The 25,683-nt window shown below is 49.3% G+C and overlaps 3 protein-coding genes across 9 annotated transcripts in view; 2 read left to right on the plus strand and 1 right to left on the minus strand.

Moving 5' to 3' along the window:
* NCOR1 (nuclear receptor corepressor 1) overlaps window positions 1-8,653 on the plus strand; it is a 55,658-nt gene extending 47,005 nt beyond the window's left edge. For 5 of the 6 annotated variants that reach the window (XM_085557303.1, XM_021524934.3, XM_021524936.3 and 2 more), the window contains 11 exons: window positions 197-362; window positions 607-1,103; window positions 1,541-1,669; window positions 1,782-1,939; window positions 2,102-2,325; window positions 2,750-2,887; window positions 3,946-4,088; window positions 4,633-4,686; window positions 4,949-5,170; window positions 5,450-5,632; window positions 5,811-8,653. In XM_085557303.1, the coding sequence (XP_085413429.1) occupies window positions 197-362; window positions 607-1,103; window positions 1,541-1,669; window positions 1,782-1,939; window positions 2,102-2,325; window positions 2,750-2,887; window positions 3,946-4,088; window positions 4,633-4,686; window positions 4,949-5,170; window positions 5,450-5,632; window positions 5,811-5,998 (2,102 nt within the window). In that variant the 3' untranslated portion in view covers window positions 5,999-8,653. The remainder of the gene's footprint in view (window positions 1-196; window positions 363-606; window positions 1,104-1,540; window positions 1,670-1,781; window positions 1,940-2,101; window positions 2,326-2,749; window positions 2,888-3,945; window positions 4,089-4,632; window positions 4,687-4,948; window positions 5,171-5,449; window positions 5,633-5,810) is intronic. The other variant, XM_085557304.1, reaches the window with a different exon arrangement.
* A 1,133-nt stretch (window positions 8,654-9,786) lies between these two features.
* On the minus strand, window positions 9,787-12,965 carry TTC19 (tetratricopeptide repeat domain 19). Its single transcript, XM_021524938.4, has 10 exons — window positions 12,779-12,965; window positions 12,638-12,711; window positions 12,459-12,569; window positions 12,343-12,381; window positions 11,804-11,860; window positions 11,528-11,589; window positions 11,305-11,399; window positions 10,966-11,120; window positions 10,554-10,716; window positions 9,787-10,103 (listed from the first exon to the last, which is right to left on the minus strand). Exons 1-10 carry the CDS (start codon window positions 12,948-12,950, stop codon window positions 9,970-9,972), a joined length of 1,062 nt encoding a protein of 353 aa, XP_021380613.4. The 5' UTR covers window positions 12,951-12,965; the 3' UTR covers window positions 9,787-9,969.
* A 44-nt stretch (window positions 12,966-13,009) lies between these two features.
* On the plus strand, window positions 13,010-23,791 carry ZSWIM7 (zinc finger SWIM-type containing 7). 2 transcript variants are annotated; one of them, XM_077787534.2, is made up of 6 exons: window positions 13,010-13,128; window positions 14,577-14,676; window positions 16,303-16,324; window positions 18,606-18,708; window positions 23,032-23,136; window positions 23,529-23,791. In XM_077787534.2, the coding sequence occupies exons 2-6, from the start codon at window positions 14,598-14,600 to the stop codon at window positions 23,643-23,645; spliced, it is 426 nt and encodes a 141-aa protein (XP_077643660.1). In that variant the 5' UTR covers window positions 13,010-13,128; window positions 14,577-14,597; the 3' UTR covers window positions 23,646-23,791. The 2 variants fall into 2 exon arrangements, with proteins under 2 accessions (XP_077643660.1, XP_085413451.1); XM_085557325.1 differs by lacking the exon at window positions 16,303-16,324.
* The last annotated feature ends 1,892 nt before the right edge of the window (window positions 23,792-25,683 follow it).

A 25,683-nucleotide genomic window follows, 5' to 3' on the forward strand; every position in this document is an offset into this window, starting at 1 on the left:
CCTAGTTGTCACTGGCGCAGCTTGCATGTCATCTAGAGTATTGTGAACAGATCTAAATCTTTAATACATATCATCACATCCAGAGTGGTGGAGACAGCTGGGAAGGGATGTGGAGGAGACAGCATTGATTTACAGTGCTACATGTTGTAAGAGTAATAATTTCTTTTTGTTTGTTTCCCTCCACTGTGTCCTGCAGGTGCAGAGCAGCCTGGCAGACCCGGCAGTCACGGATATGTCCGGTCCCCATCCCCCTCTGTCAGAAGCCAGGAAAATATTCTGCAGCAAAGGCCAAGTATATTCCAAGGAACCAATGGGACAAGTGTAATCACACCTTTGGATCCTGCTGCTCAGCTACGTATCATGTATGTTTTTAAAGTTAATGTGGCACAGATATCTGTTCTAATATTTCAGCTTATTAAAAAGTGCATTTAGTGTTAAGGATATTTCAATATGATATGAAATACAGTGGATTACTGGATATATCAGAGCATTTTCATCAGTGCATTTTGGGTAGAAATTAGTGTCAGAGAAGCTTTGTTTTATTGTGTTCATGGCTCTAGTTCTTTCCATGTGATGTAACTGAGGCTATTCAATGTTTGCCTACAGGCAGCTCACCCCTGGAGCTCCCTCTATCACTCAAGGCTTGCCAGCTTCCCGTTACAACACTGCTGCTGATGCCCTGGCAGCACTCGTGGATGCTGCAGCCTCTGCTCCTCAGATGGAAGTTGCCAAAGCAAAGGAGAACAAGCACGAAGGAACCAGGATAGAAGAGAACATGGGACGCCGGTCAGCTGTGGTGACTGACCAGCAGCAGATGGAGCAGAAGACCCTGGAGGTAGAAAAGAGGCCTGTGCAGTGCCCCTATACATCTGCAAATTACTCTGGTGGCAAGTCTCAGGGCCAGACTTCATCAGTAGTCTATTCAGAGGCTGGTAAAGAGAAAGGACCTCCTCCTAAATCCAGGTACGAGGAAGAGCTGAGAACTCGAGGAAAGACCACAATTACTGCTGCTAACTTCATAGATGTGATCATCACTCGCCAGATTGCTTCAGACAAGGATGCTCGAGATAGGGGCTCTCAAAGTTCAGATTCTTCCAGTAGTTGTACGTATCTTAGTAACTCTATACTTCTTTGCTGTCTGTCTTAGCCTTTAGGGAAATTATGTGAAATTATTCAGATGTTTAATGATAAAATATTCAGCTCTGCAAAGCAGAAACCCTTGATAGACAAATACAGTTTTTGCATATAGTTACTCTTGCAAAATCAGAGTTTGCTTTATTCAGATTCCATGCTACAGCCTGAAATGCAGGATCGTAAGAGTAACCTTTTCAGAAGTCAGGAAACTGAAAATTACTTGGTTTATGTTGGAGCACTTTCATGGAAGTATTTGTATCACCATGGTTATCAGGAGAAGGCAACAGTGTTTTGACTTTCATTCCCTGGTGCTATTTTACTAGAAGCACTGGTGTTGCTAAGTATAGGCAACAAACATTTTCTGTTATATTTACATATTATTCCACAATCTTTGCTTGATATTCAGTGTCCTCACACCGGTATGAAGCTCCTGGAGATGCCATTGAGGTGATCAGTCCTGCAAATTCACCTGTCCCTGCTCAAGAAAAGCTGCAGCCCTATCAACAAGAGACACCCAAACCAAGCCAGGCAGAGAGTAAGTTCATCTGCATGTGGAAATACTATCACAGTCACCTTTTTTAGATTTGTAAGCACAGAAGTTTCAGACTTTGAAGCTTTAACAGAGTGACCTTTTCTTTTTCAACCAGCTGACCCCAACAGGCCGTACGAGGGCCCCATTCACCGCTACAGGACACAACAGGAGCCCCCCTCACCCCAGCAACCTCCACCTCCCTCTTCCCAGGCAGAGGGGATGGCACACGTGCCCAGGACCCATCGGCTCATCACCCTTGCTGATCACATCTGTGTAGGTTTTATAATTCTGTCTTTTATTTGAGAGTATTACAAAATACTGTATCTGAATTTATAACCTCATTTGTTGCCGTCAGGCTCGTCTAGTTCATGAATAGCTACACAGTGGCCAGTGTCTAACCAAGAGCTCTTTTCTATTTCTTTTGGTGACATCCAGCAAATTATCACGCAAGACTTTGCTAGAAACCAAGCATCTTCTCAGGCCTCTTTGCAGCCTCCCACCACTACATTCCAGAATTCCACCCCTGCTCCAACACCTGTTTCTGGCCGGGCAAAGACCTCGAACCGCTACAGCCCCGAGGCGCAGCCACAGCCCGTGCACCACCAGCGGCCAGGGGCCAGAGTGTCCCCTGAGAACCTCTCTGACAAGGCCAGGGGAAGGTAATGCAGGGATTCAGTCTAACTGCAAGTTTAATTGATGCCCAGATGTGATTTTGATATAAAACAGTGCAGTAATCTTGGTGTAGATTGGAAATAAAGGTGCCTTTTGATCTTATTTTTAGGCAAAGTCTGTCTCCTCCTCTTTTGCCAATTGCTTGGTTCCATAACATAGCTTATAACTGTTTTACCTTTGCTACTTCTCTTAATTTCCAGTCTTTAGAGGGCTGAAAACATGTAATAACTTAAAGCTTACCAGAGTTATTATGGACAATGCATAGTGATCTTTTTAAGATCACCAATCTTACTAAAGCATGTAACATATAACTACACACAAGCAGTTATGTAGGAACTGTAAAATTACATGAGTTAACTACTGCTGTACATGCATTGAGAGTAATTATCTGTCTCTGAATTGTGGCTGTAGGCCTGGAAAATCTCCAGAGAGGAGTCATGTCCCCTCAGAGCCCTACGAGCCAATCTCGCCACCTCAGGTCCCAGTTGTACATGAGAAACAGGAAAATGTTCTTTTGCTTTCCCAAAGAGCTGAGCCTACTGAACAGAGGTAGGTGTAAAACTGGCTTTTAAAAACATAATTCTGAATCTTTGTGCTGCAAACTATGTCTTTATTAAAGAGCAGCTCAACTGACCTTTCTCTGGTGCCACAGGCAAGTTGTTAATCACTGTCAATCCTTCTGCACTAACATCCAAAACTTGCTATTTGGAAGTTGCTTTGGGAAGGCTGAGGGAAAGGTCACATGTTGGTGCTCTGTCTTAAGTTTCTTGGTGCAAGCAGAGTGTTCTGTGTCACATCTGAGAGAATGTTAAATTCCTTGTGGTTACCAGTTCTGTAAAACTGAAGTGAATTTTGAGAAAGGATACAAGTTTTCATTAAATCATTCAGTCTTCTCCTGCCTGGTTGGATTCCTGGATACTGTCCTGGTGGAGAGAGAAGGAACCCAGGCTTCCAGTACTCATGGTGCTGGAGCAGATAATCACTTGGAATATCACTAAGCTAAGGAGGTTCCAGGAGGAGTGAAGTGGGGTGTCCATGGATGGGACAGCCCTGTCTCAGTCTGTCAGATCTGCACCATAAAACTGCACAGGACCTTCACGGGCTCCCTGGCAGTGCTGGTGTCTGCAAACATGTGGGAGATGCACACTGGAGTAGGTGCACCTGTGTTTGCCCTGCTGAGGAAGGAAGAGCACCCAAAGTACTTATTTAAGCTTCATGCTGGTGAAACCGATTCTAATTTTCTTGGGGTTTTCCACTCTGCAGTTGCTGCAGGGCTATTAGAGTTCATGATGGATGTTAAGTAGATGCAAAGGGATTTTCAGGAATATGGCAGGGAATACTGCACTTTTTAGAAATGTAAGGATCTTGGGCTAGGAAAGCTAGTTTATTTTTTACTTCATTTTTAGATTATTTTTTAATTTATGTACAAGTTGTTTGGTTTTTTAATTCAAGCTTATTGGTCGGATTGCTGCTGCTTAGGCAAACTCAGTTATTATTGAGCCCCCCAGTGCTCCTATGACTGTTAGTGGTTTCTACCTGGCTGCTTTTGGGAAGATTTCAATGTGCATCTTACAAGTTGTCTCTTTGACACGTGTTGGTCTTGGCAGGACTGACTCTCGCTCTCCAGGCAGTATCAGTTACCTGCCTTCGTTTTTCACCAAACTTGAGAACACTTCACCAATGGTAAAATCCAAGAAACAGGAGATATTTCGAAAGCTGAACTCATCTGGTGGAGGTGACTCTGACATGGGTATGCAGGACTTGCCTTTTCACTCCATTTTTCTGGCTTAAGCTTTATGTGACTTCAACCTGCAGATGTCCTGACCTAAATATGATCAAATAATACAAATTAATAGAAATCTATTAATATAAAATGCATATAATAATTTATGATCATAGAACTAGAAGATGAGATTTTTTTAATATACTGTTGTATGTAGGACTGTCACATCATTTTAACACTTAGTTTAAGAGGTGAAAACCACATGATTAATGAGAGAGTTGTTAACACCTAACATTATTCTAACTATGTCTGTAATTTGCTTTATATAAATACTACACATTTTCCTATTTGGAAAGGTGTCTTGAAACTAAACAGTTTGTGTTTTCTTGGCCCTTATGATTATGTCTTTTAAACAGCATTTTAATATAGTTCCAGTAATGAACACTGACATGGTGGAATATGATACCAGAACTATATTTTTGCCTTTTCGCTTGTGCAGTAGGGCTACTGCTGATCACTTAGTGATCATTAGTACTGAAAAGTTCAGTGAAATGTTATGTTTTAATTGCAGCAACTGCTCAGCCAGGGACTGAAATATTCAATTTGCCAGCAGTCACTACCTCAGGTAAGTTCTTCAATAAGAGAAAGAATATATGTTCCAGAAAAATGTAATGTCTTTAATATCTTAAATTTATACTCTTTGGGGAGTCCAGTAAAAGAGGAAAATGGTGCCAATTTAAAAGCTAATATCCTACATGAAACTTGATTCCTGCACCATAAGGAAAAGCAAAATGACTAAATCTTTCCCTACGCCCCTTTTTAATTTCTCCGAGATACACCTTTTGCCTCCCTTCCCACCTTTCCCTGTGTTTTCTCTTCTCTCCCAGGTGCAGTCAGTTCTAGGGGTCACTCCTTTGCAGATCCTGCCAGTAATCTGGGTCTGGAAGACATTATTAGGAAAGCACTGATGGGAAACTTTGATGACAAGAGTGAGGAGCACGGGGTCGTCATGTCCCAACCTCTCGCGGTGGCTGCGGGCAGCTCCGGCGCCGCGGTACCGGCGAGTAACGAGACACGTAGGGAAGAAGCCAATCCATCTCCAAATTCAGGTATTGCAGCTCCCAAATATCCCAGGGCCTTAAAGAAAATAAATAAATCAAGGGTTTGAATAACATGGTATCTCTGAAAATCACTGTCTTTCCTCTGTAATTGGCAGAGGTGGTGTTTGCATTAATCGTCCTGGCTTTTCGAGCAACACTGATGGAACAGGAGAAGGAGAACAGGGTGTATTGGATACCTAAAGCTTCTCAGTGCTACCTGATAATTTCTAGAAACAAACACACAGAGGCTAAAATGTGGTTGGTGAAATCTGTCCCTTCTGTTGCTAGGTGGGGCAGTCAACAAGCAGAAGCTCATCGGCAAGTCAAACAGTAGGAAGTCAAAGTCTCCAATTCCTGGGCAGGGATATTTGGGAACTGAAAGACCTTCTTCTGTCTCATCTGTACATTCAGAAGGGGACTACCACAGACAGACTCCAGTGTGGGCCTGGGAAGACAGGCCTTCATCAACAGGTGAGGAACAGGCTCTTTTCAAAGGTGTTTGCAGTCTCAGGTGTTGCACTGTAACGCTGGATATTGGCCAGAAGTTCCCAGCATGTGGGGATTTTCTGCAATGTATTTTCTGCTAATTGTCACAACCCAGGCCAGCACAGATGTCTCAGAACAGCTCGTGTTTTCCCTTTTGATGCAGGTTCCACCCAGTTTCCATACAACCCTCTGACCATGAGGATGCTGAGCAGCACCCCCCCGACCTCCATCGCCTGTGCCCCCCCGTCCATGAGCCAAGCAACCACTCACCCACAGAACAGGATCTGGGAGCGAGAGCCTGCACCACTGCTTTCAGCACAATATGAGACTCTGTCTGACAGTGATGACTGAACTATGCAGATTATTTTTTTTTTTTAATTTGCGGGTCAAAAAAAGAAATCTATTTTTGACTTGTGCCCACAGAGACTTTCCAAGAGAGCAAGGGCCACACAATGAAGAATTGCTGGAGAGTCTGTGAAATGCCTTCTGAACAGGCCGTGTGTTGGAGGATTGTGGTCAAGAAGGTTGACTTACTAAAGATAAATATGTAAAGAGTTTTTAAAAATGTGGACTATTCCTGCTCTACATCTATTTGTAAAGAAAACCATAATGTCTTTTAAATCATTCTTCTGTAAATAGAGAGTACTTTTTGCAGTGTTTTTTCCCTTGCTATAGTATCTGGTGTACTTATGTTCAAATCATTGCCTAAACTTTGGGGGTCATTTTGTAATTTTTTTTAAGCATTTTCTCCAGTGTAGAATACTCTTCATAACCCTAGCCTCCCTCTCAGCCTAGCCTAACCAGAACCCCAACCTCCCAACCATCATTGCCCATTTAATGCCGTGCCACTTCCTGCAGGCATTGTGCTTTTATATAATTTTTTTTCCCTAGACACACTTTCTCAGTGGTGTTCAAGCTCTTGTGAAAATGTTGATTTTTAAGACTGACCCCTTAGTGAATTCTGTACATTAACATAACTCCAGTTCGCTGGAATAAGATGATATATTTCTTTGGAATATGAAATTCTGCCACATTGTAAATTTTTGGTGCAGTTGGTTTTATTTAGCAACACTGCAGAAATATTATTGCATGGGTATGTTATGGTTCATTTTTAAAAGGTTAAAGAAACAAAAAAAGAACAGCTTCTGGAGGCATACCTCACTGTTATGCACACTGGGAATTTTAACTGTGCCCTAAAAGCCTATTCTTAGTATTCTCTGTTTCTGCATTGTATGCAGTGAAAACAGGCTACTAAATTTTACTGTCATATTTAACCACAGCAAATGGCTTTTCTGAACAGAGGCTCTGGGTGGGTTGATAAATCCTTTAAGAAGAAAAACCTCCACATCCCAAGTTTAAATAAAACAAAGTGCTTTTATAGAATAATTGAGCAATGCACGAGTCAACTACTTGGCTTCTGTTACAACCAGTTTGAAATAGGTACTGTGATTTTTACCTTCCTCCAATCTGATTTTAAAATCTTTATGTAATAATTATTTTGAAGTCTGCGTCCCAGTTCCTGTCCCTCTAAGCAAGCTTTTGGTGGAAGTCCTTACAAATGCTTGGCTTAACTCCTGAAGTGTGCAATACTTGTTAGGGTGATTTTTATTTTTAAATTGTATATGGTACTAGGAGAGTCTCCTTAATCGTTCATCTATCAAGGCTTGCTATGATATGCTTGTAGCTCATGTTCACATCCATCTGGGCAGTGATGTCACAGGGTGTCCTGACATCCATCTCCAAAAGCATCTTCATTTTATGCTGCACTGACCTCAGGAAGTGAATTCAAATCTTCCGGGGTAGAAGGACTGATTCACAGATAGCACTGAGCTAGGGGGTGGCGTGGTCTGTCAGATTCCAAACTGCTTTTGCATCTCATTGATCAACAGGGTCTTTGCCTTGGAGTTATTTTCCAGTGAAAAATATTTTGGGTTTTGCCGCTGTATTTGTGATGCGCTGTATGGAAGGTGTAATGCAGTGTGTAACCTTGAGTCGTGTGAGCTCTGCATCCCGTGGACTGTGATGGTCCACTTACAAACAGGAAGAAGCACAGAACTATTTATCAATAGCAAATTTATTTTCAGTCCTTTAAGGAAAGCCTTTTTGCCCCAAGTGAGGGAAACAAAATTCCAAAGGAACTCATTTGGAAACTTGACACTGTTGAAAATACGGAACTATTTTGCTACCTTTTTTTAAAAACTACTGCATCACAGTAGATCTGTTGGCAGTCTTAAATCTCCTTGCAGTCTTTCTCTGAGAAAGATTTCTCTCATCCTCCCCTCCTTTACCCTTCTGGCTTGAAGCAGTGACATTTTCATCCTGTTTGTAGACCTGTGCTCTTATTTTAACTTTCTTTTTGGTTCCCACAGCAACATATACTGGAAAACGAGTTGATCTGCCCTTTTTGTAGATTTGAATTTGGAGTGAAGAGTTAAGTTCCATTCTTAAACTCACTTGTTCTCACTTTCTTAATGTAACAAATACAATGTGAAAGAGGCATGTACAGACAAATGTCTTTGCTACCTGTACAGTAAGTATAGCATGTTCATTGCAAAGCTTCATGTTACTGCTGCAGCAGCAGCAAGATATCCAAAGTAGGATAGTCACAATCTCCTAAGATACAGTTTGAGTGGCATTTGCACATAAAATGTTGCTGCTTTTTTTTTGTTTGTTGTCCAAGTTTTAACTTCTCCAGTGTAAAAACCTCTCCAGAGCCTAAGTTAGGGTTTACCACAATTCCAGTAATCTTCAAGTATGGAATTACATCTGCCCTGTTTCAAACAGGAAGGTGTTTGTAAGTCATGTTTACAAAGTGTAGTTTACTACAAATTTTTACCTGATTTCTGATCAGCGCTTTCACAATGCTTTCATCTTGATATGGTTCGTGATTCTGATATGAAATCATTTAAGACTTGAAAAACCCATGCATCATAATTTCCACACAATGTCTTCACTAGACAGTGACTTCTGGATTCAGACCAATCAATAAAGGGGATCAGTTCTCCACTTGCTTTTCCTGTGTCTCCCTTTTGTTTTGCAGCATCAGGCAAGACCCTGCTCCCAGGGCAGTGCAGGGGTCCCAGGTGACCCTGCTGCCCTCCAAGCTCTGCTGCTTCAGACCCCAAACCCAGCACTTGAGGGAAGGTTGGCTCTAATGTGCTAGAGCCTTTCTGTCAGTACAGCCTTATTTTTATTTCCTAGCTTGCTGAGAACAAAGCTGTGTATGTGACTGAAGTTTTCCATGAAGCTTCAATGAACTTCTGCTCTAGAAAACCTGTGTGCCTCTTCCTCTTAGCTCAAAGTTCAGAGATGAAGCTGCTACTGTAAGTAAATTAATAATGATGTCATTACATTGAGGGTTGTACCAACCAGCTGCAGTTCTAAGAACTGAGAAGTTAAAATTGTGCTTGGATAGTGACAGAATTAGTTCTACTATCCTAACTAAATATGGATTTGGTGATTTCTGGTTTAATTCTCCTCTTTCTTTAACATCAGGCTTCCCAGCAGGGCAGAACTGAGAAATTTTGTTGTCTAAAGCAGCTGTTCATACTTGATTCACATGAAGGCACGTAGCTGACAAAGCTGGGTTTGTACACAGCATCTTTTCCAACAGGAAGCCTCAGCATTCAAGCACTGACCTCTCCAAGAGAGAAGACAACTCTGGCATTCCGTGTGCTCTCCACTGGAGCCAAGTTTATTTCTGACAGCAGCTCTGTGTGCTAACAGCCTCACCCCTCCTCTGAGAGGACAAGTTCTATTTTTGGATGCTAAATGAAGAAATCCATTTGATCTTCACACAACCTGTTGGACCAGGACAGGGAGCTGCAGCTCTCTTGCAGGGCAGGTACAGCCTGGGAAATGCTCTGCTAAAGTTCAAACACGCTGAGCTGCAGCACTGATAGAAGTGCAGCCCCTGTTGTGCTGTGCAACATGTAAAGAGTGAGACAATTCCTGCCTGTTCCTTTTCAAGACTTGCTCTGGAACAGCCATGTTTTGAACCTGAACACTTCTGTGGGCAGGCAGGAGTAGCAAACTGACTAACACAGTATTAATACCTGACCAGACTTGCACTTAGGCAGCCAAAATTAAACTACTTAGCATAGCAGGTCAGTCAAACCACAGACTACACCACAAATTCACACAGTTAAGATTTCACACCTTTATTTTGGGCTGTTAGGCAGTGGCAGCCCTTCCTCTTAAGCAGTCCTGGAACTCCTCATTGCTGTTTCTCTGGAGAATTGCACCAAGCTGCTCCCAGGCTGCCTGTGCTGACCAACCCTTGCTGCCTTCAGTCACCTCAAGGCTGCACTGTGTGGCCAAACTTATTTGGAGCCCTTTCTCCTCTTGGCCAGCTCAGCTAGTTCCTCCTGGATATGCTGTACAGAAGCAGCATCTCCCTTCTGCTGTGCCTGCTTGAGGGCTTCTTTGTACATTTGTTTTGCTTGCAAGAAATCTTCTGTAGCAAGAGAGAAAAAAGGCTTGGTTACCCACTTCCATCACCCATTTTCAGAGCCTCCTCCTGATGCTGATCACATGCAAAGGACAAGGACTACTTGGAACACATCAAGATCTAGGGAAGCTCAGAAAACATCCTGCCAGGTTTTGGGAGCTGGAGAGCAGCAGTGATGATGGGACCTGGTGCTGCTTCAGCATTAAAATCTCACAGAAACAAATCTCACGCATGTCTTCTGTCCTTTTGGAAAAGTTACTGGAGACAAAGGACATGGGAAACAAGATCCCCTGGAAACCATTTGGCTCAGTTTGTGAAACCAATTCAAAGTCACATCTACTGCCTAAACTAAAACTAATAACCCCAAACCAGCACTGCAGCTCACCCCTACAACACAGATCCAGATCCCTGCACTCAGCACAAGCTCAGTGACAGGCTGGGCATGTATTCACTGACCTTTGTGCATCAGGATTGCTGCCAGGTTACTGAGCACCATGTGCTCCTCGGGGTGCTTTGTGTCCCTTGCCAGCTCTGCTGCCCTCCTGCTGTAGGTGTGCGCCTCCTCGTAGCGTCCCTGAGCGTCCAGCACCGTCGCCAGGTCATTCATCAGCACCACACTCTGCACCAGGAGGGAAAAGGGAAGCCTGTGGAACAGTCTGGGGCAGCAGAAGCACACATTCATTCCCTGCCACACCAGTTAAAGAAGTATTTCCCAAAGAAGCTTTCAGTAAGGAAGTAGCCTGTATTTCTGTATTTGCATGCTCGTCCTTCCTGGCCATGTTTGATGGCAGCAGAGCTGCTCCAAGGCTACCTCATTCCCTACAGATCAGCCTTTCCTTCCCTGGAGTCCTACTGCTGTACAAATCACCTGTGGATGAGTCTCTCCCTGAACATCATTTGATATCTGCAGAGCCTTCTCATACATCTTTTGTGCTGCTGGGAGCTCGTTGATGTTCAGGAGGTAGCGGCCGTAGGAGTCCAGGCTCATCCCAAGCAGGAGCTGCGTGTTGGCCTTTTCTTCAGCTGCAAATAGAGAGGAGTGAAGTGATCACTGCCACAGGATTCAGCATGAACCCCCATCCTACCACAGCAGAAACTCAAGCAGTGGGAAGACAATGGATTGACACGAAGATGGCACTTAGAAACAACATCAAGGACAGGGAAATGGAGAAAAGATGAGAAGCCTTTGGCAGACAAGGCTGCCCACCTGATAAGACATCCTCAGGCAAGTCCTTCTGCTTGGCAATCTTCTCCTCTAAGGTCAAGATGCAGAACTGGTAGCCAGCTACAGCTAATTTGTGCCTGTAAAGTGCAAAGCAAAGCTCCTTCTGTCCCTGAAGGATCCCTCATTAAAGATCCTCTGCTTGACCACCTCACCAGCACGGCAAAGCTGAGATGAAAGCAGGTGCCACCTCTAGCTGGAAACTCACTGTTTCTGAGCAGCATAGATACTGGCCAGCTTGAGGGATATCTCAAGGATGGCGTTGTCATCCTGCCAGGAGGACACACAACGTAACTGTTACTCTTCTTGTACCTTCCCAACAGAAAGACTACTTTTTCAGAGAGTTTAGACATTAAAGATCCCCATCTTGTTGCCTCCAGTGCTGCCATCCTTTACAGTATTCCAAATTTCCAGTAAGAGGCATTACAGCACAAGAAATAAGGTAAAGAGAAGGGCCCCACTGGAAACCTGTCTCAGAACATACCTCCTTTGTGTCCCCTGCAAGCATATAGCTCATAGTTGCTTTGTAGAGCTTTTCTGCCTGAAACAAGAATTTTGAAGGGGATACTGAGAAATTATGGCATTTAAAACAAAACAGAGGCAAATTACACAGAGGGAACTGGCTCAAATTTGTTGTGTTTACACTCAGCAAGAGCAGTTAGAGGTGAAAGGCTTACCAGAGCCCACTGGTATTGAACCACTGAGTCCTTTCAGTTTCTGCAGGAGCACTGCAGCAGCAGCCAGACCTTTACTCTGTGAGCTCAGGGCTTTCCCAGATTCTCCTTGGAGCATCTCTGTGCTCAACTGCAGCTTTTCACAGTAAGTATTCCCTCCTTTAACTGTGAGAGCACCTGGTGTGTTCATGGGACTGCAATCCCGAGTTGGATCATTCTGCTGTGCACTGGGACATCTCTGCCCCACAGCTCTGAGCCTGCAGCTTGTGTGTGCAAGCACCCCATACCTGAGACCGTGCACAACACGTCAACTTCTAAAAATTCAGAGGGAAAACCCAGAGTTACTCACATTGTCCAGCTGTCCCTGCATGTATGCCACGTTCCCCATCTGGAAGAGACACAGAGCGCTCAAGCTCCGGCGAGGCGATGCGGCCGCGCCTCAGCAGCAGCAAGGCCGGCTCTCACCATGCTGTAGGTGTAGATGACGGCCTGCCGGTTCTCCTGCTGGTGCGCCCGGCGCAGGGCTTGGTGCAGGAGCTGCTCGGCCTGGGCCAGCTCCCCGTTGATGGCGCTGAGCTGCGGGGACAGCGGGCGCGGTCACCGCCGGTCACCGCCGGTCACCCGCACCGCCCGCACCGCCTCACCTTGGCTCTCTTCAGCAGCAGCACGATGGCGTCCTCGCCGTCCTCCTCGGCGTCCCGTGGGAACGGGGAGAAGCCTGCGGGGACAGCGCGGTGAGTGCCCGGCGCCGGCGGCGCGGTGCCCGTGCCCGCCGCCCCTCTCACCTCCCAGGAAGGCCAGCGCGGCGCCGGCCGGCCGCGCCCAGCGCGCCCGCCCCGCGCTGCCGCTGTCCCCGCGGTGTCCCCGGTGTCCCCCCGTCCAGGCGGGCCGGGGCAAGGCGGGGCAGCGCCGGGGGCACAGCCGGGACAGCGCCCGCGGCAGCGCCGCCGCCGCCATCCCCAGCGGGCCCTTTAAGAGCGCGCGTGACGTCAGCGCCGGGCACGGGGCGGGGGCGTGACGTCACTCCCGGTGTGGGGCCGGGCGCGGGAACGGGAACGGCACCGGGAACGGGAGCGGCACCGGGAACGGCACCGGGAGCCGGCAGCGAGCGGGTCCCGCCGCTCTGCCCGCCCTGGTGAGCAGCTGAGGAAGGAGCAGCTCCCGGGAAGCGCTGGGGATCCCACCCGTGTGGGAACGCCTGAGGGGATGCACCGGGCCCTGCCCCGGGCTCTGTCCCGGCTCTGCCCCGGCTCTGTCCCGGGCCCTGCCCCGGGCTCTGTCCCGGCTCTGTCCCGGCTCTGCCCTGGCTCTGCACCGGCTCTGCCCCGGGCTCTGCACCGGCTCTGCCCCGGGCTCTGTACCGGGCTCTGTACCGGGCTCTGTCCCGGCTCTGTACCGGGCTCTGTACCGGGCTCTGTCCCGGCTCTGTCCCGGGCTCTGTCCCGGCTCTGCCCCGGCTCTGCCCCGGGCTCTGTACCGGGCTCTGGCCCGGCTCTGTCCCGGCTCTGCCCCGGGCTCTGTCCCGGCTCTGCCCCGGGCTCTGTCCCGGGCTCTGCCCCGGGCTCTGTCCCGGCTCTGTCCCGGGCTCTGTCCCGGCTCTGTCCCGGGCTCTGTCCCGGCTCTGTCCCGGGCTCTGCCCCGGGCTCTGTACCGGGCTCTGGCCCGGCTCTGTCCCGGCTCTGCCCCGGGCTCTGTCCCGGCTCTGCCCCGGCTCTGTCCCGGCTCTGTCCCGGGCTCTGTCCCGGCTCTGTCCCGGCTCTGCCCCGGGCTCTGTCCCGGCTCTGCCCCGGCTCTGTCCCGGCTCTGTCCCGGGCTCTGCCCCGGGCTCTGCCCCGGGCTCTGGCCCGGCTCTGTCCCGGGCTCTGTCCCGGCTCTGTCCCGGCTCTGCACCGGCTCTGCCCCGGCTCTGCCCCGGGCTCTGCCCCGGCTCTGTCCCGGCTCTGCCCCGGCTCTGCCCCGGGCTCTGTCCCGGCTCTGCACCGGCTCTGCCCCGGCTCTGCCCCGGGCTCTGCCCCGGCTCTGTCCCGGCTCTGCCCCGGCTCTGCCCCGGGCTCTGTCCCGGCTCTGTCCCGGCTCTGTCCCGGCTCTGCCCCGGGCTCTGCCCCGGGCTCTGTCCCGGCTCTGTCCCGGCTCTGCCCCGGGCTCTGCCCCGGGCTCTGTCCCGGCTCTGTCCCGGCTCTGCCCCGGCTCTGTCCCGGCTCTGCCCCGGCTCTGTCCCGGCTCTGTCCCGGGCTCTGTCCCGGCTCTGTCCCGGGCTCTGCCCCGGGCTCTGTCCCGGCTCTTTCCGGGCTCTTCCCGCTCCGCAGCAGCACCGGGCCAGGCAGTGCCCCTCAGTGAGGAACACCCACGGGAGCTCTGCTGCTGTGGGGCATCTCAGAGACACCCGTGTGTCGGTGGGGAATCCCCTCCTGAACGTGTGGGAAAAAAAACAAAAACAAAGAAACCTTAGAAGTTGTTTTAAAACATTTTAAAGGATGTCATTCCTTGGTGGGGATGGGGTGCCCAGATAATCCCCCCATGATGCTCAGTATCCATGGTGACCCTGAAGATTTCCCTCTGTCTCCTGTCCTGTCTCGTTTCCAGGGATGAGCCCGTGCCGGTGGGATGGACAGGAGCACCTTGCCAGCTGTGGCAGAAGAGCTCTTGAGAGAGATCAAAAAGGCTTTTCAGGAGACCTCACAGGGTACGTGAAGGAGCCCCGCAGGAGTGGCCTGGCACACCCCCAGCGAGTGTGCAGGGGCCTTGGCCTCCCCTCTCCTACCAGACCCTGTTGTCTGGACCTTTATGTCCCTTTTTTGTGACAACAGACAGCTGTGAAGCACAGATAATGAGGAGCAGCCCCTCCTCAAGTCCAATTCAAAAATCACACCAGTTGGGAGACTCTTTGTGAGATTTATGAGGAGACTGCTGCTTCTTAGAGCTCCTGGTGCCCATGGTCACACTTAAGAGATGATAAATTAATGCCTCCGGGCAAGAATTCTGCTGTGCCCTCTGCACTGCCGGTTCTACAGACTCACCAATCCCAAAATTTGGGTTGGAAAGGGGAATTTCCCCAAGCCGTGTCCTGACTGACCGGCAGAGGGGGCGTGCTGCTGATCCCAGGGCGAGGAACAATTTCCCAGTGCTTCAGTGAAAGGAACCCCAGCCAGCGCCGAAACCCTGGCCAGTTCCAGCAGCTAGTTAGGAATAATTACCTTTGCTGGATCTGTGTTTGTGTTTACTGGATGAGTTGCACAGAATGGCTCTTCACAAAGTAAGGGTCTGCTGAAGGAATATTTTTAACTGCAAAACCCAAACAAATAAGAATTCAGATAAATCTGTCTTGAGCACTACGTGGGAGTGAGGAATGGGCAGAAAATTCATGTCTAAACTGTCAGAGTGACCCCAGTGACAGCTTTTTGGCACACTTGCACTGTGACTTCTGTCAGGTTAGAGTAGATCCAAAATCTACATGTGACTTTTAAAAGAGCTTTATAAATCCTGTTGTAAACTAAGCAAAAAAAAAAAGTTTACATCCCTTTAAAGACGTCCTTTTTACAGCAGCAGAGTGGTACTAAAGCACATGTAGAGACAGAGCTGTGGAGACAAACTGATTGATCCCTTTGCAGAATTAAATTCAAATAAAGCTGGAAAAATCAAACCAACACTGCAGGTCATAGAGAGTATTTTGAATTGTCAGAAGAAAATTATTTTAAAGTCAAAAATCCAGATCTTCCAGTGGGATATGGAGACAGAGTACACTGTGTCCCCTGGGTGATAACAGAAAGATCAGAGTGGACAGGCAGAGCCTGAGCTGTCCAACAAACACAATTTGCTTGAGTGTAACTTTCCATCTTAAGGAGACAATAAATGAAGACAAAATGTTTCAGTGGGCTCATAAACCAGTGGCGCCCTGCAAGAGTGTGCTGGGAAAAGAACAATATTTTTTTAAAGTTGTAATGCCTGAGTTCTCAACTCATGCCAGGAGAGTTTCAGGGAAAATAATATATATATATATTTTAACCAGGCTGAGGACTCCTGCCTTTTATTGGGTGCTTTTAAAAGTAAGATGTCATAAAAGAAAATCCATTTGGGCTTCTGCATTTCTTTTTAAAATGAATCCCTGTGGTTGTGATTGCTGTGCTTGATAAGTGCCTTAGCACTGCCATAATGGATCATTTTGCTGCTCCTTATTGCTTTTTTGGTGGCTAGAGAGGATGTTGAGATCTCTGCAGTCCTGTGTGGCCTCTGGGGATACCTTGAGGGGGACAATAACCCCCCTGTGATGCGAAATTCTGCAAAATCACATTTCCTTTTCTTTCTGTTGCAGTCCCTGATGAGCTGCTGCTGGGGTGAGTGTCTTCAGCTTCAGTTCCTGCCCCAGTGTCCTGATGAAGGGCAGTTGGTGGTCAGCTCTCATCCTGGTTTTCCACTGTGTTTGACCAAGTGCTGCTGAAACACAAAAACGCTGGTGGTTTTTGTAAATGAACGTTCTGACAGGTTTTTTTCCAGAAATTCACAAAATTATCTCTGTATCACAGCATCTCCTGTGATGACTTGCTCTAATTTAAACCCAAGATATTGAACCTGAGCTCTGAGTCCAGCCTCAGGTCTGGCAGGAGTTGCTGTGGGAGTGGATTGTGTTCCAGGGTGATTCATCCCTCTGCCTTCCTGCCACTGAGCACCCTGAGCTCACTCCTGCTGTTTGAGTCATGGGCACGTGTGATGGAGAGGGAGAAGTGTCCTGATCATCACCCTGCACAGGGGAAATGTTAACTTGGAGACTGAGAGTTTTCTTCTGTTTGGGGCGGGCTCAGGTCCACTTTGTCACCCTGTGAATACTTTAATCATTCCCAGCAGTGACCTAAGAGATCCAAGTTTCACAACTTCAGCCCTCACCAACTGGTGTTGAAGGTGGAGAAGAGGCATTGTCACAGTGAAAGAGAATTTTAGATTCATCTTTAACCTTGTGTCCTGCCTGCCAGGGGATGAGATCACCAGGAACCCTCCAGGCCTTGATGCCTTTCTGTTAAAGTTATCTGACACACCACCTGTGAAAGGTGTGCTGACTCCCTCTCCTGGGACCACAGTGGCCTTTGAAAGGTGGGATCAGATTTGAAAGCTTTTGCTTCCTTCTCCTCAGAAAAGAGGAGAGAAATTCCCTTGTTAAGTTTAATAATGGTGGTAACTCTTGGCAGCCAGATTTCCATCAATTCCCTGCATCCAGCAGCTCAGACATATTCTGATTTAATTTCCCAATCTCTTCCAAATCTCCAAAGTCCTTGAATTTCCTGTGGGCACTTCCTGTTGAACTGATCAAATTATATACACAAGAAAAGAATTCCCTAGATTTGAAAAGAGTTCCTGAAACTCACTGAACTCAGCCCCCTTATAGTTCCAAACCTAATCATGAAGGAATGTCTTAGTTAAGCGTTCCCCACCCACCTCCTCAGATGGAGCCAGCCCTTCTTGCCTTGAGTTTGTGCAAGTTTTGGTCTTCCTGGAATCTGTCTGCTTGGCTGCCCATCAATGAGCTTGACTCAGCCTTGCTGGGGCTCTGCCTTGCTCTGTCCTCCCTGGCCTTGGAAACTTTCCCCTTTCTCTTGGTCTCCTCCTCTGTTTGGTGCTATCTCTTCATCACTGCTGATTTCCTTGTTGTTTACCCTTGGAACCAATACAGACTACACAGATTTTTCTCAGCTGGTGGAAGGTCAGTAAAGTTAACTGAGTTGCCCCTGAGCTCTTTGGGAACACTCAGAGCAGCTGGATTTGCTGGTCTAGGATGACTTTGGAGCCCATGAGCTCTCTGGACAATAGGCTGAAGGTGCAGATGTCCATATTTAACACACACCTTATCCTATACCCCTGCACAGCACCAGCAGGAGACAAAATCCCCCTTTGGGATGTGCAGTGGTCCTCATCCCAGACTGTGGATCCCTGAAAGGGAAAGGATTTTTAGGGACAGTGGAGGGACATCAGGCAGGTGCTGCCCCTGGGGTTTTATCTGCAATTACTTGGCTGTCTCTGAGCCCTGCTCCTAGCTGGGTCCCAAAGGTACAGCTGATGCTATCTGGTGTCTCCATATGCAGGGGAGTGTCTGGAGTAATTCCCTGATGTTCTCCAGCTTCCTCCTGATGCAGTTTGGTGGGTAGAGAAAGGATAAATTATCCCTCAGTGGTGACAGTGATGGAGGAGATGTGATCACTGCAGGATGACTCAATTGTCCCCCAGGGTTTGAGCTGATCTCCAGGGAATGAGGAAGGAGCCCCAGTTCCTGTTGCTGCAGGAACTGTGGGTCATCCTTGCACTCCCCTTTCTCCAAGGAGCTGTGTGCTCCATGCCTGGAGGTGGGATTCAAGACCAGCTGATCAATCCAGCACATCCAGGACTGTAGAGCTGAGGAGTCCCAGAGCACAAGCCCCTTTTGCCCTGAGCCCTGGCAAGTCTGGCTCCGTGTGCTCCACTAAAATCCCTGTTTGTGCCTTTGTGCTGGTGGGACATTTCCAGTTCCTGCAGCAAGGAAAAATGTCTTACTTTTGCAATGGGCTCCTTCAGGTCTCCTCTGTGCCCTGAGGCTGAGCCAGGGGGTCTCCCTTTGTGCTGTGACCTAACTGGAGACCCATTCTCTTCCAGGCTGAAGTTCATTTTTGGCCCAGCTGCAATCCCAGCTCTGGATTTGGTGGATCAGCGTTCTGTCACCCGGCTCAGGTCCCCCAGTGGAAGGATTCTCTACCAGGTACATGCTTCTCTTTGCTTTTGATGGTTTCCAGCTGGCATCTGGGATTGTGTTTTCCTGACTTGCAGAGCATGAATAAACACAGAGAGGACACCAGTGTTTTACAAACTCCTGAAGTGACACTGGAGAGCAGCAGCCAGGAACTAGAATTAGAACAGCATGGTTCAGAACCATTTTCTCTGTGGCTCCCAGCCAGCCACAGACAATTTATGTGTTTGTGGGCATCACAGTCAGGAGGAAGTTTTCCAGGGATTGCTAATTTTGCTTTATTACTTCCATCCTCTCCAGCAAAGGAAGTTCTTCCTCTTGACCAGTCGTACACTACTCTTCATTATCTGCCATCACCGAGTTTCTTTCCTGTCATGACCTCTGCTTGGCAGCAGATCTCTGCTGCCTGGGAGGGAGCAATGCAGGCCAAACCTGTGGGTGTCACTCTGGTTCAGTGTAGCCAAGGCTGTGAATCACAGAAACATCCCCATGAAATGGCATTTTGGGGAGAAGAGCTCACCTCAGCCCTGAGATCAGTTACAGCACAGGGTGGGAGTGAGGTGAGGAGCCATTGGTACTTCATTCTCACATTTCTGTACTGTGCACCATTCCTTGCTCTCTGGTCCCCCAGCACTGGTGGCATTTCTTTTGGGACAATCTGTGCTGTGAGCAATGGACCAGCTGCATCCAGCCCTTGGCTGTGCCCTGGCTGAACACTGGGACCCTGTGCCCAAAGATTTTGGTCAAAAAGCACCAATTCCTTCTCCTCAGCACTCCCAAACCCTCAGGAAGCACAGCCCATCCACAGCTGGGCCTGTTTCTGTGCTGTTCACACACCAGAGAAGGGGGACTACCTTTGCTCAGTGCTGTGGCTCCCAAGAGAAACATTTCCAAGTATTCCCCCTGCAAAGGACCTTTTCTCCTCCCCTGGAGGTGCTTTGGGGTCCTGTAGGGTGAGAAAAGGGCTGTGAAATCAGGCCTGGCTGCTGGCACAAACCCTTCTCACATGGTCAGAGCTTGTCCTGCTTGGTTTGCACGTGGAGCCTTTATCACTTCTGGGGCCATGGAGAGGACACAGGCCCCTCCCGAGGGACATTAATCATAACCAGGGCTCAAGAACAGCCTTGGATTGCAGCTGAGGGCTTGCCTGTGGATGTTTGGTAAAGCCTAGGAAGCTTCCAGCACCCTTAGACAGCAGCTGCCTTCCTGATTAATTGGATGCTCAAAGTCTTTCCCTTTTTTACTGTTGCTTGTCTGAAAATGCCACTGGGCAGAGAACGGTCACATTTTCCTAGCAGAGCTTTGTCAGGCCCTGCAGGCTAAGGCAGAGCTTTGCTGGGCATCAGTTAATAATCTGATATGAACAGAGGGCTCAGCTGGTGCACACTGAAAAGGAACAAGTGTCAGAACTGCTCTCCTGCCTCTGCAGGGAGAGGGAGCCTCTGGTTTCCCTGTGGAGAAGGAGCCCCTGGACAGGAGGGTCAGGGAGTTAATGCAGGACAAACCTCCAGGAAGGAGGTTCCTGTGTGCCTCCAGCTGCATTCCTCTTCATGGAGCTTGATAGCTGATTAAGGCCATGCTGATGAGTTCATTAACAGAGGAATGTGAAGAGATATTTTCTCTGGGGGTGTGAGGTTGGTGCCATTGTGAAATTCTCCCTCATGACAGCTGTCTGAGATGCAGAAACAAAGAGCAGAGTCTACCCTGGGGCTGGAGCAGTGACAGGAACACATCTGGGGTCATAGAAACCCCAGCCCTGGGTGGGACACTGCACTGGAGTCACTGGCTCTTCATTCCTGTGTGCTGTAGGAATGTGTGGAAATGTCCCCCAGCTGAGCTCCTGGGGAGAGGGGCATCCATGGCTGCCTGGACACTGCACAATCGTCCCTGCTAATTATCCCCCACAAAGGCAGCCCTGCCATTTGCACCCAGATGTGGTTCAGCTGGAATGTGAGGTGGTGCTTCCACTTGCAGCTGGCTCTGGAGGACTCTTTGAGGCCATGAGGCTGGTTCTGTTTGTGAAACTCCTTTGGGTCATTATAACCAAATCTGAGCTGGGGATAATTCCATATCACCCAGCACATCTCAGGTCCTGCTTCAGGGGAGGAAGGCTCTGCTCAGACAGGCCCTGTAGTGTGGGCAGCCCTTGCTCTCAGGAGCTGAGATGGGAGAAGAAGGAGCCCTCAGTGAAATGAAAGCTGTGATTTGTCCCTTAATGCCCTTGCTGTTTAACAGAGGAGTGGCACTGATGGAGTGTCTGAGGGCTGGGTGCCTCAGAGCTGAAATCATCCCAGGAGAGCTTGGATGATACCTGCCATGCTGAGCCAGGGGTAAATCCTACCTGCTGCAGGGATGGTGGCTCTGCCTGATGGTGGAGCAGTGCTGGATGTGGCAGTGTTGGCCTGGCAGCATTTGGGGCTCTGCCCAAGTGGCACAGATGCTGAGCTGTGGCAGTGAAGCAGGGCAGTGCTTCAGCCCTGCCAGCTGGCCCCTGCACTGCTCACATCCTGCACTTTCATTTCTTTTTTATTTTGTCTTTTTTTCATCCGTTTCCCAGAACTGTGTGGCAGATGCCCCACGGTGAAGGGTTTGAGCAGCAGGCCCTGGCACAGGCTATGGTGCTGCCTGTCTGTCTGTCTGTCCCTGTGCTGGTGCCTCAGCTGACCCTCCTGTGCCCCCACAGGCTGGCAGGGACACCTCCAGGGGGATTTTTCCTCCTTGAGGCCCAGGGGTGAGGACAGCAGAAGGAATTCTCACCTCAGGGCCAGGGGAGCACCCCGGTGCTTGGCTGGGCTGCAGCTGGCCAGGAACAGAGGCACCTTTTTCTCCCAGTCTTTGGATTTTAGATTTTGCTTTATTAGGCAGAGACTGTGTTCTTGCCATCTAGGTCAGGATGGGGGAGCGCTGAGCTCAGCCCAAATCTGGCAGTGTCTGTCTGTGCCTTCCCCCCATCCCCAAAGGAAAACACTTCAGAGGGGAAGGCACCATCAGAATACTTCATCTTGGAAAAAAACAATCAAAGGGGCTGCAGAAAAACAAACTTATCACAAGTGAAACAAACTCAGCCTGCAGTAAAAGGAGGACCCAGGGTAAAGGCCAGACTGAAAAAAAAAAAAGAAAAAAAAAGAAAAAAAAGAAAAAAGGTTTACTCTGAAATGGGAATGTGAGTTTTGTGTCCTGGATCTGCTGGGAGTGAGGGGGATTTGAGGCATTGGCATTTCTGTGGGAGAGCCTAAATTTCTGGATGTTTTCTGTTGGGCAGAGGGTGCAGGGGGAGCTCCAGGGGAAGGCTCCCCTTGGGAGTGCAGCTTTGGACAGGGAGGGGCAATGTTCCTCTGGAGGGGCTTGGAATGCCAGGGATGCCCTGGAGGGAAGCAGCACTCTGCAGAGCTCCACTGCCTTTTCACTTTTTGTGTTTATCTTTGGGTTTTGGGGGTGTGTGTGCCACAAACCCAGCCAGAGTGGAAGGGCTGTGATGTGCCCTCAAGCCCTGGGCCCTGTGCAAGTGTTTTCTGCTCCTGCAGATCCTTCCCTTCCCATAGGTTGGGCCCCTAAAGTAGTTTCCTAAAAGCTATTTTCCAGTCTTGAAGAGACCAAAAGAGAAATAATAATCCATAGGCTGGCTTTGCTATGTCCTGCAGTCAGCTCCAGCAACTCACAGATTGCTCCATGCTGGAAAAAAACGCTTCCCTCACCTGTTTGCTCACCCTGGTGCCTCAGTACCAGCCTTGCAGGGAACAGCATGTGGGAAAAGCAGGCAGTGCTGTTCCCAAAGCTGAGATGGAGCAGGGAAGCTTCTCTGGAGACCTCAGCTTTGTTTATTCAGGCAGATCTGGATTCCAGTAGCTGCAGCTGGCTTTGAGAGCAGAGCAGCTTTCAGTGGCTGGGAAAGGAGAGGCCTCCCTGCAAGTGCTCAGTGCTGCTCTCTCCTGTCCCAGGCCCGTGGTGGCTCTGGGGTCACACCTGGGCTGTGTGTGACAAGTGTGTCATTTCCACCTCTGAGCCTGCCAGGGAGCTCACAGGAGGGGCTGGCACTCGATGGGAGGTCAGGGAGTGGTGCCACCACCCCTCTCCTGGTCCCTTAGAGCAGCCAAGTCCCTGGGGCTGGGATCTGCTGCAAGCACAGGTACAGGACACCCTCACCTGCAGGGAGAGGAGCTTCTAGAGACCATGAGAAACCTGAGGAGCTTCAGGCTTAGGTGGGTCACTGCAGTGCATGGGGACACTTCTGTGCTGTGGCATCTCCCCCTCACTGCTGGGGCAGTGCAGACCCAGCCTGAGTCAGAGAAATTAAAGTGAATCCTGCCTCTGACTCCTCATCTGCCTCTCTTTCAGGTCCTTGGGAGCTCAGGCAAACTCTACACCTGCTACAGCTCCTGCCACTTCTGCACCTGCCCTGCCTTTGGGTTTTCTGTGCTGCAGAAGAGCGAGAGCCTTCTGGTGAGTTCTGTGCCTCAGCCTGGGGCTGCCAGGGGCAGGGGACCAGGCTCTGCCCTGCTCCTTGAACCCCAAAATTCCCCAAACACGAGTGGGGAGCTGGCCACGCAGGCTGAGCCTGACCACTGTGTGTGGCCTCTGAGAGCCCCAGACTCTGGGTGCAGGGAGGGCTTTTGGTGCTCAGCAGGGGTGGGGAGGGTGCCAGGAGCTGTGCCAGCTCCCTGCGTGGCACTGTCCTGGTGGCAGAACTGGGGACACTGAGCACCACGTGTGCCAGGAGGGAACCACGTTCCTGGAGGGGCTGAGCACTTCCCTGAGCACATTTTGGCCAGGATGGGCTCCTGGGCCTGACAGAGCCTGGCACTCCAGCCTTGCTCCTGCTGTTAACTTTGCAGTGCAAACACATCCTGGCTGTCTACCTCAGCCAGGCCTTGGGAGCCTGCCAGGAGCTGGCTGTGTCTGAGGAGCAGCTCACAAACATCCTCCTGGCTGAGGAAGAGGATGAAGGATGAAGGATTCGGATCACTCCTGGCGTTTTTAATATCTACAAGGCTGTCAAATGCTCATTGAGGCTGGTAATTTCTTCCTGTGCTGCAGCCAACTGTGACATTAATTAGCAGCCTGGCACTGATAAATTTATTAATTAGGCCTGTGTTGACTTCAGTTTTGTTTATTTATTCTGTTTTTGGGATTTCTGAAGATGCTTGAACTAATCTGTCATAATTGTGAAGTTAGGATGCAAACCTGCAGGTGTCAGTGATCCACAGATTAAAGAACTGATGTGGCTCTTTGCAGGTGGCAGCTCAGAACAATTTCTGATTTTTCAGTGGCAAACCTGGTCCAGGGACTAGGGCAGGGACCCCCTCAGCACCCTGAGACTGGTGACAGCTCTGTGTCTCCAGTGGAACAGGATCCTTGGAAGCATCAACATAGTTGCTGTGCTTAAATCAAACATTTTCAGACACACTGAGCACCTCAAGGCTGCTTCCCTGGGAGCCAGCTCCTTCCACCTGTGATTCCCTGTCCCTGCTCTGTGCTCCCTGAGGGCAGTGTGGCCTCTGGTGCTGCATCAGCCACCAGAAATAATGGGGCATGGGCTGAGCCAGGTGGCGTGGGTGGTAAATGAAGCATTTTTGTATGTAAATAACAGTTCCTGCAAATACAAAATCTCAGCAACATGAGGAGAACACTTCCAACAGAGCAGGGACAGCTCAATGGCCACAGCTGCACTGGCTACAGGAAGTTCCTCTGCTGTTTTTGCTTTACATTTTTATAGGAAACTTCTGAGCTTTTAATTGAGGGGGGCAAGGGAGGTGTCCTGTTTTTATTTTGCCTTGCAATGGCTTTGGCTGAGATACACCAAGGCCTTTGCTGTGCCCAGTGACCATGGCCTGACAGCCCAAAGGCAGAGCTGGACTAAGGATGCTCCACATCCACCTGCAGGGATTCTGGCTCATGGGAGCCATGGCAAGGGAGCAGTGGTGGTGCTGAGCTGCACTGGAAGCTCTCACACGTGGACAAGTGTTGGTGTTTCAGCACTGAGAGTTTCATTCTGTTGCTGCTGTGAGTTTGGGTCGGTTTCAGGCAGCCAAAGGGAGAGATTCCATCCTTTGTTGTGAGGATAAATGTGGCTTGCAACCACCTGGCAGCATGGCCAGGGCTGCAGGTGAAACCCTGCTGGTTTCCAGCCCTGATTACCAGGAGGAACACAGATAACACCGAGGAGAAGGGGTGGAGGGAGGGGTGGCAGGAGGTGGCCCCTGGGTCAGCTGGCCCTTGGCAAGGCAGATGCAGCAAAGCTGAAGGGGCAGGTAAAGGAGAAGCCCCTGGGACAGGGACTTGAACTGCTCAGACTGGGGCTGGGAGTGCCCATGTCTGAGGCACTGAGCTGCAGCTAAATTTGGATATTGCATAAACATGTGCAACCCCATTCAGAGCTCTCTGGGGATGTCACCCAGGCCTCGGGCTGAGCTGCAGTGAAATCCAGCACTGCCAGGGAACCATTCCCTGTGCATGGTGGGCCCAGAGTCATTCCTGCAGCTGCTGCCTGCAGCTCTTGCCAGCTGGCAGAGGAGATGCTGCAGGAACAAGATTTCCTCAGCTTTTCAATTGGTTTTACACCATATTTGTCATTATATATGCCAGAGAAATGAAACTCTTGGGGTCTTGTACCCCCCTTTCAGTGCAACAGAATTGAAAAAAATATAGAGTTGATTTCTGTGTGATTCAAGTACAATTTTTCAGGGATAAAAATATAAAAGTTACTGTTAGGGAAAAAAAAAAAAGGCATTCACAGCTTCTGGGGGTTACAGGGCTGCAGGGGTGCCCCAGACAGACCAAGTTTTAGGAGTCAGGTGAGCTGCAGCATCCACCTCTCCCAGCTAAAACCTGCACTTGAGGAAGCTCTGCAAGGCTGGCAGAGCAAAAACCCAATTGTGGAACTCGTGTCCCCAAGGCAGAGTGACACTGGCCTTGGTGGCTGTGGTTCAGACCAGCCAGGACCATTGGGGCACCTCTGCCTCCTGTGTTTTGATGCTGGAAACAGATCTG

Source organism: Lonchura striata, chromosome 19 (genome assembly GCF_050655825.1).
Source record: "Lonchura striata isolate lonStrDom1 chromosome 19, ASM5065582v1, whole genome shotgun sequence".
Classification (NCBI taxonomy): Eukaryota; Metazoa; Chordata; class Aves; order Passeriformes; family Estrildidae; genus Lonchura; species Lonchura striata.